This window comes from Mus caroli, unplaced genomic scaffold (assembly GCF_978045245.1).
Source record: "Mus caroli unplaced genomic scaffold, Mus_caroli_1 scaffold_4, whole genome shotgun sequence".
NCBI classification, from domain to species: domain Eukaryota; kingdom Metazoa; phylum Chordata; class Mammalia; order Rodentia; family Muridae; genus Mus; species Mus caroli.
In genome coordinates, this window is record NW_028227259.1 from 114,176,391 (window position 1) to 114,190,857 (window position 14,467).

Consider the following 14,467-nt stretch of genomic DNA (forward strand, 5'->3'; position numbering starts at 1 on the left):
CAGACCCCCTTTCAAATGAAAACTGTTCCGGGGACATTTCTGAGATAAGGGCCTCCTGGAACGAACCCAGTCCTACCCCTCCCAACTAAGGACTGTGCCAGGGACATTTTTGAGATAAGGGTGTGAGTAAAAACCTCAGTTCTAATGAATCAAGTACATGGCCAAAGTGTGGGACGCGGTTGCAAAAGCACTTTGGAAAAACCCTTGGTTGAATCACTTAGTGACGTAAAAACTGTATTTTCCCTGCCCTGCTCCCCCCCTTGCCTCCTACCTATAAAAGCTTGTGAAAAGTTTGGGCTAATGGCCGGATCTCCTCTGCACCTTGCAGGCTGCATGAGGTCCGACCCCAGATATCTGGTATATGTGCTTTTTGTTTGTTTTGTTTGCTTTCTTGTCGTTGCTGTATTAAATCTTACTCCCTATACATCTTAAGTACCGGTCTCAGTGTCTTCTTGGGTGCGCGGCTGACCCGAGGCTTGAGTAAGTGCCTCCCTTTGGGAGTTTTGGAGTCTTTCACATCAAGAGTTAAAAACCATATGACTAAGTTATTAGTGAAGCTTTGTATAGATAAACCCAGTCAATATTTTAACTTCTGTCCTAGAACCTATAATAAATCATTAGTTACCTTTTTATGACCTTTGGTTAATTGTTTTACAACCTCTTGGAATGTGCTCTGAGTAGGAGAAAGTCTGGTTACCATCTAAGAGCAAGTAACAGTTGACACATGGGAGACTGGGAGAATTCTCACTGCAGTTTTGACTATCAGAAAGGACCTAGTAGCAGTCCTGCTATAAAAGATCTTAATAAACACTAATATAATTTTAGGAATTCTTATAGGATCATCACTAAGAAATCATCTATTTGTCTAAATAGCATCACTACAAAACAGTACATCTTTGTAGATCTGCTCAAAAGGGTGAGCTAATACCTAGTGATTGTCATATATATTTAATAACAGTAAAAGAATATTAATAGCAAGGATCTTTCCTAAAATGATTTTCTACTGGGCCTTGCCTATGGGAGCAAATCTGCCATGGATTTTTATAATCTGAAGCAGACCATCTCAGGAAGATCACCTGGTAGTTAATAGCTTGTTGGCTCCTGATCCTAACACTAACCCTAATGCCCCAACCATAAACCCCCAACCCTAACCTATCCCTAAACTCAGCCTCAGCCTAAACCGCCTAACCCTGTCCCTCTAACCCTCTAATCCTAACCCTTAACTTTGTAATATTAACTGTAACCCCAACCACCTTAAACCCTAATCTTCTAACCCTAACAGCTTATCACAATAAATTCTTGGCATTTACTTTGATCAGGTGCTTGAATTGTTATGGATCTATACAGATTTCAAAACACAAAGACTTTACCACACTGAGCATATTCATAATTTTTTTGTGCATTTGGCAATAACTGTGAAGCGCAAAGGCTGTACATTGCTTCCATTCACAGGGTTTCAGTGAATGGAAGTGTGAATAATTTTGTTATAATGAGGACTATTGAAATGTGCAAAGGCTTCACCATATTTAATACATTCATAGGGTTCCCTTCCAGTGTGATATCTTTTGTGCCTTTTGTCTTAATTTGGGTTTTATTGCTGTGAAAAGGTATCATGACCAAAGCAACTCTTGTAAAGGACAACCTTTAATTGCTGGGTGGTATACAGATTCAGTCTATTACCATCAAGAATGGCAGTGACCAACCAAACACGGTGCTGGAGGAGCTGAAAGTTCTACATCTTGATTAGAAGACAGCCAGAAGACTCTTCTGCCCTGGGTGGAGCTTAAGCACAGGATCTCAAAGCCGACCCCCACAGTGACACACTTCCTTATAAAAGGCCACACCTCCAAATAGTGCCACCTGGCTGTGGGCCAACCACCACACCTTTAAAGATCACTGACCTGTAAAGGCTTTACCACATTGGGTACATTCATAGGGTTACATTCTAGTATGTGTTCTTTTATGTACTTGGAGGTCACTTGATTGTGAATAGGCTTTACCACATTGATTACATTTGTAGAGTTTTTCTCCAGTATGAATTCTTTCATGATATTGAAGTTGACCATGAGAGGCAAAGGATTTACTACATAGCTTATATTCATAGGATTTCTCTCCAGTATGTGTTGTTTTATGTATTTGAAGCTTAGTGTTAAATGCAAAGGTTTTACCACATTCATTACATTTGTAAGGTTTCTCTCCAGTATGAATTCTTTTATGTCTTTTAAGAACATTCTGACCTGCAAAGGCTTTACCACATTGATCACATTCATAGGGTTTCTCTCTGGTATGTGTTCTTTTATGTACTTGGAGATATCTAGGATATGCAAAGGCCTTACCACATTGATCACATTCATAGGGTTTCTCTCCGGTATGTGTTCTTTTATGTACTTGGAGATATCTAGGATATGCAAAGGCCTTACCACATTGATCACATTCATAGGGTGTCTCTCTGGTATGTGTTCTTTTATGTACTTGGAGATAACCATGAGATGCAAAGTCCTTACCACATTGATCACATTCATAGGGTTTCTCTCCAGTATGTGTTCTTTTATGTACTTGGAGATATCTAGGATATGCAAAGGCCTTACCACATTGATCACATTCATAGGGTTTCTCTCCAGTATGTGTTCTTTTATGTATTTGAAGATGACCATGATATGTAAAGGCTTTACCACATTGATTACATTCATAGGGTTTCTCTCCAGTATGTGTTCTTTTATGTCTTTGAAGATGACCAGGACATACAAAGGCTTTGCCACACTGATTACATTCATAGGGTCTTTCCCCAGTATGTATTCTTTAAAGGCTTTACCACATTGATTACATTTGTACGGTTTCTCTCCGGTATGAATTCTTTCATGATAATGAAGTTGACCATGAGAGGCAAAGGATTTACTGCACTGCTTACATTCATAGGGTTTCTCTCCAGTATGTGTTGCTTTATGTACTCGGAGATTAGTATTAAATGCAAAGGCTTTACCACAATCACTACATTTGTAAGGTTTCTCTCCAGTATGAATTTTTTCATGTCTTTGAAGATGACCAGGAAATGCAAAGGCTTTGCCACATTGCTTACATTCATAGGGTTTCTCTCCGGTATGTGTTCTTTTATGTACTTGGAGATAACCAGGATATGCAAAGGCCTTACCACATTGATCACATTTGTAAGTTTTCTCTCCAGAATGTGTTATTTTATGCATTTGGAGGTAACTGAGTCGTGCAAAGGCTTTACCACACTGATTGCATTTGTAGGGTTTCTCTCCAGTATGAATTATCTTACAAATTTGTAGATGTGCAAAGGATTCACCATAGGGTTTCTCTCCAATATGAATTCTTTCATACCTTTGAGGATAACTGTGACATGCAAAGGCTTTACCATACTGAGTATATTCATAGGGTTTCTCTCCAGTTAGACTTCTTTTATGCCTGCAAAAATAATTGGCACATGTGAAGCTTTACCACATTCTATATACCAGTGAACCTTTTATCTGTAGGAATTAATTTTACAATTTGGTCTAATTGTAAAGAGGAATCACATCTTAAAATTTTTATCACAGCCGGGCGTGGTGACGCACACCTTTAATCCCAGCACTTGGGAGGCAGAGGCAGGTGGATTTCTAAGTTCGAGGCCAGCCTGGTCTACAGAGTGAGTTCCAGGACAGTCAGAGCTATACAGAGAAACCCTGTCTCGAAAAACAAAAACAAAAACAAAAAAAAATTATCACTTTGTTTACATTCATGGTTTCGCCTTCATTATAGGTTGTTTTGCATACCTGTAATGGTAAGAGTGTTATTACATGGCTCTCATTTGTAGCATCCTTTTTCTCTGAGATTTTTCACAAATTTGAAGGGAAATGGAAGAGCTCAGAGCTTTACCACACTGAGTACATACATAAATGTTCCTATATCGTGAAATACACTACATTTTCACACTACATTGGCAAAGTAAACCAGGACAAACAGAAAAGAATTTCCATAATCCTAGTACTCACAGGGATTTTCTCCAGTGTGAGTTTATGGATATATTCCCACTGAAGTTGGAAAACTAATTGTAAACTTGTATCACACTGAGAAAGTTTGCTCAAGTGTGGACTACTACATACATTTCAATTGTTCTGGGAGAGAGAAAGGTACATTGCTTATTTCAATATACCTATGCTCACATGGTTTGTCACATTGTGACACATGATATACCTATTAAAAGAATAAGAAATGAAAGATTTCCACATTGCATTCACACAGTTTGTGTTTTGTTCATCAAAGACATATAGTATAGGGATTAAAGTTTCTCCCCAACAACACTCTTGACTCCCATAAACTGTCCCTCTCACTTAAACTTAGCAATGTTACTATATGAGAAATCAGTTTTACTATATAATATGTGCTTATTAAAAACATATACTTATAATATATAGATATATAAGATATAGATATATATCTTTTGCAATGTATGACTGAAGTGAGACTAAATAGATGGGCATTTCTACAGAGTAGCTGTAATGTGGCTATGATTCAAATGGTAATATGTGATAAGGCATTGTTTCCTTGTCTTCTTTCATAAAGGAATGCCTTGCAAACACAATTCAGACACCTGACATTGAGGTACATAGATTTGTTAGAATTTAATACTAATCGATACACTTAAAGAAGTGCTTTTTTTTTTTTACACTTTTGCTTTTCTTTAAAAGTTCCAGGACACATTAACATTTCTTCAAAGGCATATTCATAGCAACTTGCACATGAAAATTACCTTCCATGTCTTCTGCAACTTTGACAATGTTCTTCAATATTATGGTCTTTCCAATTATAACCTAAGATATAGTACCAGAAAATGTATAAATATATTATTGAAAATTAGACAAAATTTAAGTTACTATCCTTAGTGAACCTGATTTATTATGTCATTGTTCCTCATTCTCAATTGAAATTACAGAAAAGCATCAGTAACAAAAAAACAGTTATTCCCGTATTTTAAAAAGTGAAAGAAAATTCACTATCTTACCTATAGCAGTGAGGTTCCTGTAGGTGTCCAGTATCACATCTTTGTAGAGACTCTTCTGTGAAGGATTCAGCAAAGCCCATTCTTCTCCAGTGAAGTTCACATACACATCATCATAAGTCAGTGCATCCTAAAATATTCCATACATGTGTACAACAGAAACCATGATACCGACATCATTGTAAATGTATGCTTCAATGACAATATATTTATATAATTCTGAAGCTTCTCCCACTTATTTCTTGACCCAGAAGTTCTAATGTAATTACCAAGTCATCTTAGAAGGAAATTGAATAATAAGGTTCACCTCTGTCATTTCTTTGCTCTTTGAATAGGACATAGCCTTACAAGAGAAATGCTGACTAACAGAGGAAAAGGCAAACAGTACTGAGCACACATCAGAGAAATTGTATGAACAATTCCTAACTACAGAAAATGATGGGCAAGCTTAGTGTATGGTTCATGCGTGCCTTGAATCCCAGCAGTCAGGAGGCAGATGCAGGTGTGTCTCATTGAGTTCTATGCCAGCCTGGTCTATCCAAGACAGCCAGAGGTACATAGAAAGACCCTGTCTCCCCTATAAAGATCAATCAAACAAGAAAGAACGCAGAGGTTTTTACTGGAGTTCCTACAAAGAATTACACATTCACTCCAGTTCTGTATTCATGTTCCAGAATCCTGAAGTGTCCCAGATTAAACTGTAACAGGAGTGAGATCTTACTAAAGAGGATGCGTCTTTAAACCATTAAAAATGGACAGATGAAAATATTGGCCGGGCGGTGGTGGCCACACCTTTTTTAATCCCAGCACTTGGGATGCAGAGGCAGGCAGATTTCTGAGTTTGAGGCCAGCCTGGTCTACAAAGTGAGTTCCAGGACAGCCAGAGCTATACAGAGAAACACTGTCGCAAAAAAAAAAAAAAAAAAAGGAAAATATTGGCAATGTAAACATTGATCCTAAATCAGCAACATATGGGAGAAGAGATGGCTCACCAGTGAAGAGCTCTTACTGCTCTTGCAAATAACTGGACTCAATTACCAGTACTTGTGTGCCAGGGCTTCACAACTATCCAAGTTCAGAAATTCTGAAGCCATCTTCTGACTATTATGGGGACCAGGTATACATAATGTGTATATTCATGCACACAGGCAAAATATTCATTCAAAAAAATCAAAACAAACACAACAGGTAGGAAGAATGGTATGCACCTGCAATCCAATGACTCAAAAAGCTCAGGCAGTAAAGCTCAGGCGCTATTAAAGTCATGAATACTCGCCAACCTGAGAAACAGAATATTCTCTCTGCTAAATTTCAAAATTCACAAAGTGGATGAAGATCAACACAACAGCACATGCTTGACATTTATCAAAATCTACATTCTAGCCAATCAGCCAATAATATAAAAACAAACAAAGAAACAAAGAAAAAGCCAGGCATGTTGGCCCACATTTAATCCTAGCACTCAGGAGCCAGAGTCAGGTGGACCTTTAAGTTTAAGCCTTGAATGTTCTACACATCTACTTTCAGGACAGCCAGGGCTACACAGAGAAACTTTGTCTTTAAAAACCAAAGCCAAAACAACAAAATTAAAAATATAAAAACACAAATATATATACACACAAAATATATATAAACACAAAATAGTTTAGCATTGAATAACAATTGCTTCAACTGCATCTCATGTAATTTAGGGATAGAGTCTATAATGGTAAAAGCAAGACAACATGAGAATGAAGCTGACTGATCAGGTTCAACCACAACACAGTACGGACGCACATGCGCACGCGCACACACACACACACACACACACACACACACACCAGGAAATGGGTTGAAACTATAGACACTCAAATCCAATAAAGAATCTACAAAGGTTCCTCCTAGGAAAACTTCTAATGAAAAGACTGTATTGGCCAGAGCCAGGCTGACTCCATGACAGGCTGCAAACTGACAGTTTGGAAGACTAGGCCTAAGTCTCTGTTTCCCAGAACTGGAAAAGTCCAAACACGTCAATTCCAGGAAAACCACCCCTCCCCCAATCATGAGCTGCCCGGAGCTGCCCCTGCCATCAGGCATGAGCCAAGCTTGAGCCAAGAATAGTTAAGGAGCAATGGTTCCAGAACATTCCCTAAATTCTCCAGAACCTTGACCAATCCCAAAGACACACATAACCCCTGGGGATTGAGTCAACCAATCATGATAAAAGTCACCTATGCCTCCCTGGAATTCCCCTAATCGGGTTTAAATGGAGCTTGCAAAGCTCACAAGTTTGTCTCCATCCTGCATGATAGAATTCTGCAGAATAAAATGTTCTTTGCTTTTGCATACTCTTTGAGTCTGGGGTCTTCCTTCAGTGATTCTTGGACCCTAACATTATAAGCTCCTCAAAGAAAGCTACAAAAAAGAGACAAGTGTTCATAGACATCATCATATCTGGGAGCTCTCTGACTCAATCAGCTACATTCTAACCCTGGTCACTATAGGCTCATGGCCATCCATGATGAAAATGTATTTCATTTAACTTCAATGATCTTAAGAGTCTGCAGCAACCCATACACTTTTCAGATGTCCAAAGTCTCTTCTGACACTCTTGATTGCCACATCTTGTAAAATCAAAACGCAAGTTATATCTTCCCAACATACAAAGGCACAGAATGTCCCTTCCATCCCAATAGAGAGGAATGTGTGCATAGTGAGGAAAGACTGGACCAAGGCAGGAAACCTAGCAGGACAAACACCACATCCTGTAGCTCTGTCTCAGACACAAGGTGCCTCAGTCTCAAAAGGCTTAGATGGCCCTATCCCTGCAACTTCTCATACATCTCTCAGTTTAGTTACTTGCACTCTCTACATGCCGCTCTCCATGGCAGGTGTCTCATAGCTTAGGTATCTCAATATGTTCTGGTCTCAGAATGCAATTCAGGCTTTATCCTCACAGGTTCATACAACACACTCTCACAGTATCCTCCCTCACTGGGACTTTGACTCTGCCAAACATAGATGGCTGAAACAGTGATGAATTGAAACCACAGGGGAAGAATCCAGGACCTTACATCTTTCTTGTTTCCAGCACTTGGGTGATCCTGCAAGGTTTGAGTTCTAAATTGGGATGGACCATGCCACCTTGGACCACAGTTGTAGCAGGTTTTATATGAATTTCCTTCCTGGATCTAGGAATCACTTTGCCTACTTCTTCCATTAGTTGAAGGCTTAGCAGGAGGGTGTGCTTCCCTTAGGAAGCACAAAAGCTGGGGTTGGGAGGTCTTATACAAGCTATTGCTTATGCTAAGTAAGATTTTTTTTTTTTTTTTTTTGGTTTTTCGAGACAGAGTTTCTCTGTGTAGCCCTGGCTATCCTGTAACTCACTCTGTAGACCAGGCTGGCCTTGAACTCATAAATTCGCCTCCCAAGCGCTGGCTAAGTAAGATTCTTAAGAATACCATCTTGGGCTGGTGAGATGGCTCAGTGGGTAAGAGCACCCGACTGTTCTTCCAAAGGTCCAGAGTTCAAATCCCAGCAACCACATGGTGGCTCACAACCATCCGTAATGAGATCTGGTGCCCTCTTCTGGAGCGTCTGAAGACAGCTACAGTGTACTTACATATAATAAATAAATAAATCTTTAAAAAAAAAAATACCATCTTTTACATGATTTACACGAGGGAAAAGGAAGGAGATGGGAGCATCTATGAAGTCAGCAGAAACATCATACAATGGGACACATTCAAAAGTCTAATCTAACAGTGTTGCACAAGGGAAAACTCAGTGTTTTTCAAAAATATTTCTGACCAAGCTTCTAGTGGCCTTGATACTGATAACCACAGCCCCATATGGTGGGAAGTTGTGCTCTCAGAATCTGATTCAACCCCTCCCAAAGGCCCTGCCCCACACAATTACCAGCTCTCCCAAGCATATTCCTGGATTTAGAGAAGGAGCTCTGCAAATACACCCAAGAAGAGTAGATGTCAGGAAAGAGTCAAACTCGGGGCTGAAATCAAACAAATAGAAACAAAAAGAACTATATAAAGAATCAACAAAACCAGGACCTGTTTCTATGAGAAAATCAACTAGATAAAACTGTAGCCAGACTAACCAGAGGGCACAGAGACAGTATCCAAATTAATAAAATCAAAAATGAAAAGGGAGACATAGCTGGACTTGGTGGCGCACGCCTTTAATCCCAGCACTCGGGAGGCAGAGGCAGGCTGATTTCTGAATTCGAGGCCAACCTGGTCTACACAGTGAGTTCCAGGACAGCCAGGGCTATACAGAGAAACCCTGTCTCGAAAAAAAAAAAAGAAAAGAAAAAGAAAGAAAGAAAGAAAGAAAGAAAGAAAGAAAGAAAGAAAGAAAGAAAGAAAGAAAAGAAAAGGGAGACATAACAATGAAATATATCTTAAATAATTATTCTGTTAGTTGAATATTAACAGTTTAAAATATTAAACCATGTCCTCAAAAAAAAAAAAAAGGAAGTCAAGGAGCTCTGTTTTCTCTCTACACCCAGGGCCTCAGGGAAAGCTCCCAAGGACTAGGCGCAGGCTGTGACTGACTCTGCCAAGCATGTTCCTGAGTTTCAGAAGGAGCTGTGTCCTTCTCCAGACATGGGGACCTCAGGGAAAGCATAGCTGGATCAGGCCTGCACTCAATGCAATGGTTGTGGGTTTTTTGTTTTGTTTTGTTTTTTTAAGTTTTCAAATGGTTGTCACAAGATGTCATCTAGCCAATGTGGCAGAACTATGCTTTTCTCAAAAAGAAAACTGAACCTTTATGGTACACAAGGCCTTATTGTTCATTGTGATCCTGTAATGCCCCATTGAGCAGATTGTTAGAGGCCTACTCTTTGATAAGGGAATTACATGACTTTTAATATCACAAAGAATGCCTTATGTAAAAGAAATTATCTTACCCTACCTAAAAATTTTGAGACCTAACAGTACATTTAAGACCCCTTTTTCTGTTTGTCAGTAAATAGCTAGTAGGCAAACCGAAGTTATTGAGAACCTAAATCATTAAACACCATCAAATAGAAAAAAAATTGCTTAATTTTACTTCACATTATATATTGGGCAGTTTTTAGTTATATGGTAAAATGTATAATGACATTAACAAATCATAAATAATAAAAATTATTCTGTTTCTTCTAAAAGAAGAAACAAACACCAGAAGCGTTGGGAAATGATTAGGGGAAAAGGCCATTGAACATGACCACATAGACAACTGTAAGTTAGATGAGCATGGAGACAGAACTGGAAAGAAAACGGCCTAAGAAAAAGCTCAGTGTTTTTCTGTGTAGCCCTGGCTTCCTGGAACTCACTCTGTAGACGAGGCTGGCCTAGATGTGCGCCACCACACCCAGCACAAATCACTTTTAAAGGGTTAAAAGGGGAAGAGAAACAAACATGACCATCTTTTTTAAGGGACACCAATTGGCAGGCACAACAATGTCTAAATTGCACTTCCCATTATACCCCACGGCAGTATCCTGCATACATGTAGGCTATCTGCACCAAGTTACATTAAAACATGATCTAATATCCACATGAGATAGTGACCTTTACTGGTTTTCCACAGTACAATAAAATAAGTAAAATGCTATTGTATGAATACTAGTGTCATTAAATGAATCTGTTTTCCCCAGAATGAGACATGAGTTAAAGACAGAACTTAGTGGCAGGTCAGGGCTTTGAAAGAGGATTGGAGTCCATGTCAGTGTCTCAGTGCAGCTGACCACCTGCTATTTACTACCACGGAAAAAGCAGCAGACAGGACAATGGTCAGCAAGATTCAGGAAATGGTGAAGGATATTTTCAGTTTGTAATATGAAATTTAGGTACCCAGAACCCTCAAAAGGCACAACCTCATAGATAGGTAAGGAATACATGGTCTTGCAAAAAAGCCCTGAATTTAAGAAGATAAAAATTTATAAATATGGGACTGGAGAAATGGCTCAGCAGTTATGAGCACTGACTGCTCTTCCAGAGGTTCTGAGTTCAATTCCAGCAACCACATGGTGGTTCAAAACCATCTGTAATGGGACCTGATGCCCTCTTCTGGTGTGTGTCTGAAGACAACTACAGTGTATTCATATAAGTAAAATAAATAATATTAAAAATAAAAAAAAATTGTAAGCACAATTTATACTTAAAAATGCAATCTTATTTATACTATGAAATATTTAAATAAGAAAATCACAGACAGAAAAGCCAGAGGAGCCACTCAGCTAGTATTGTAAGACTTTCCATTAAAATCACATACTGTTCTTTTTTTTTTTTTTTTTTTTTTTTTTTTTTTGGTTTTTCGAGACAGGGTTTCTCTGTGTAGCCCTGGCTGTCCTGGCACTCACTTTGTAGACCAGGCTGGCCTCGAACTCAGAAATCTGCCTGCCTCTGCCTCCCGAGTGGTGCTGGGATTAAAGGCGTGCGCCACCATGCCCAGCCACATACTGTTCTTAAAGTCAGATGATTTCTACGTTTGAGTTATGGAAAGCATAGCCCTTTTGGTGTACGAGGCTTATGTATATGTCTGAGATCCAATTGTGTGGTCATTATATTTGGCTAATGATGTTATTTACATAGAAAGCATATTAGCTCCTTTCACTCAACTGTAAATCCTGTAGAGGTCTTCATCATTCCCTTTCCATACTGTGATTATATAAGAAGTCTCCTCATTTATCTTGAAGGCACATTTGTTATATTTGTTGTGCACTACTTTTTTCACTTAAGCTTAAGAAGGTCAGTTGACTGGGACTGGGGCAGTGCAGAGCTTGTGTAAGCCTGGGGTCCTGTTGGCTAGATGTTCTATGCAGCTCAGAAGACAAGGACCCACAGATGCATGTCTTCCACACACTCACACATGAAATACATTGTTTTAAAAACAGAGGAAATTACCCTTAACTCATGAATCTCTTAATTATACATATAAATGGAAGAAAATGATTCTTAAAGTGTCCTGGAGGATTTTTGCCACAGTTACATAAATTAAGCTTAACTATTGGGGGGGGGGGGTGAGACAGAGTTTCTCTGTATAGCTCTGGCTGTCCTGGAACTCTGTCAGTGTCTGTTGGCAGATTTCCCTGCCTGCTGAGCCATGGACCAATGAGAGGAGGTGCACCTGGGGCTCAAGGTGCAGAGGAGCTGAAAGTTCTATTGATCTTGGAGGAAGGAACAGGGAGGCCCCTCTGAATAAGAAAGATTAGGTGTCCTGTGTATACTTCTGCAAATTCTTTCTGTTAGCTTGTGGCTTTGCTTCCTAAAGTACTGTGGGGGTACAAAAAGACTATGAAAAATAAACTCGAGGATGCTGGTTGCTGCCGCAGCAGTCCTCCCAAATCTAACTCTTGGCTTTCCATCTTCTTTCTGCCTTTCCTATCTTTCATCCTCGCTTCCCCTCAGAAGCGTGTTCCCCTGTTCAACGTGTGCTGGTGGGTCAAGTACAAGGAAAGAAATTAGATTCAAGGATCTCTTTCTACTCCATCCTTGTTTCTCTCCTATCTAGTGGTAGGGGGGTGAAACTAAGGGCCACGGGGGGGGGGGGGGGTGGAATTAAGGGTGGAGAAAAAAAAGAAACCATAAAGTAGCAAAGACCAGCTAGGTTGGTTAATGCTAATAGAGGAGTCAGCCTAGAATGGATTCTGTATTCCACATATGCTGTCACCCTTAAGTCTCTTTTAGGTTCAGGTTAGGTTTTGAACAATTTAAATATGGACTGGAGACTGCAAGTCTAGCCACTTAGACAGATGGAAAATTTACACAGCAAGAGGAAGGTCCCAGATGATGAAAAACAGGAGAAGAACGAAAAAAGTATGAAAGCTGGGGTGGGGAGGTCTTGCACAAGCTATGTCTTATGCTAAGTAAGCGTCTTAAGAAGAATAACATCGGGCTGGTGAGATGGCTCAGAGGTTAAGAGCACTGACAGCTCTTCCAAAGGCCCTGACTTCAATTCCCAGCAACCACATGGTGGCTCACAACCATCTGTAATGGTGAATAAACATGTGTATCCTAACATCCTAATCTCTAACAGGCCTGGTTAGCATATTATTCATCTGTGGGGTGTTTTACAGGCAGTCCCCTCTCAGTTAAATTCTACTTGGTGTGCCTTACTATCTCCTAAGCTTTAGTAAATCCTTTACATCATCAATCCTGCACTTTTACATCACAGCTTGATATTGGGTTGCTACCCAGCACATGAGATGCCTTTTACAACCTCCACAAAATTAACTCCAAATGGATTGTCCACCTTAATGTCAAATGCTAACAACAGAACTTGTAGAAACTAGGACTCCCCGAGTTTGGGATCATGCCAAGGGTCTTTTTACACACAACCCACTCTTTCAAATGCTCTGCGCAGATGCAGCCCCCACAATGAAGTTATTCAGAGGCTTGGTCCAGCAATTGTCTAGGACCACAAGGGACCTCATAGGTGGCCGCACCTGACCTCACAGGTGGCCGCATCTGGCTGCCGGGGGGGGGGGGGGGGGGGGGGGAGAAAAAAAAAACGCAGCAGCTCCCACTGCCCAGCCCCTTGCTCCTCCCGGTTGTTGGCAGTGACCCTGTGCTCACCATGCCGCAACTTTAAAGCTTGACAGAGCGCGATTCACAGCATCCAGCGTCAGAACAGAGGACCATTCAAGCCTTCTCAGCTACAAAGAGGAACCCGCCGCTTGGCTCGCAGAAGAACCCGCCTCCTCTTCTGACTGGCACGCCCGAAGGCTTTGATTGGCCAGTGCTTCTTGAGTGACATGAGCACCTTTCTTAGGGTTAGAGTGTGCGAAAGAGAAGCGATATAGAGATTCTCAGTCCAGGCTTCCAGTCCGGGGCCCGACCTTTTCCAGATCTACAGGGATATGCTTTTGTGTAACACTTGTGCCTGTCCTCCAATAGCCTACCCATCTGTCTCTGCGCAGCCCCAGAGAGGACTCCACCTACCACTGCTCAGCCGCCCGCTCCTCCCCTCTGTGGGCAGTGACTCTGAGCTCCCCTCCCTGCACTCAGTTGGTTCTTTCCCTTCTTACTCAACTTGCAGGGGAGTTATCAATCTGCCCCACAAGTGGAAGGGTGCCCAGAATATTAACAATTAAAGAGAGATTCTAGGAAACAAGATGTTTGTTTTGTGGCTGGGACAAGCGGCTGAAGTGCGCACTGAACACCAAAGTTGGCCGGGCCTATCCCAGAACTCTGCAGTCCCCACCTGTTACAGGGCATGGCTGGCATACCCTGCTTTGTACCCTGAACTTTCCAGCCCAAGGGCCAGGTTTTCTCTCCTCCAGAAGCTACTTATATGTAATCCAGACATTTTGTGTTCTTTGTCTCTGTTTCTCTGTCTCTGTGTCTCCCTTTCCCCCTCTCCCTCCCTCCCTCCCCTTCCCTCTTCCTCTCTCCACTTTTCTTCTTTCTCCCTTCCCCCTGCATTTTTCTCTGCCTATTTGCCTTGCTTGCTTTTTCTCTCTTTCTCCCCACACCCCTCCTCATT

At 40.7% G+C, this 14,467-nt stretch overlaps 1 protein-coding gene and 1 pseudogene across 1 annotated transcript; both read right to left on the bottom strand.

Moving 5' to 3' along the window:
- Window positions 1-1,828: 1,828 nt before the first annotated feature.
- On the bottom strand, window positions 1,829-3,200 carry LOC147005334 (uncharacterized; annotated as a pseudogene).
- A 1,530-nt stretch (window positions 3,201-4,730) lies between these two features.
- Window positions 4,731-5,165, bottom strand: LOC110295231 (zinc finger protein 431). Its single transcript, XM_085837016.1, is given in 2 exon segments — window positions 4,731-4,811; window positions 5,003-5,165. Coding segments are annotated over 2 exon segments (228 nt in total). The 3' UTR covers window positions 4,731-4,746.
- Window positions 5,166-14,467: the final 9,302 nt, after the last annotated feature.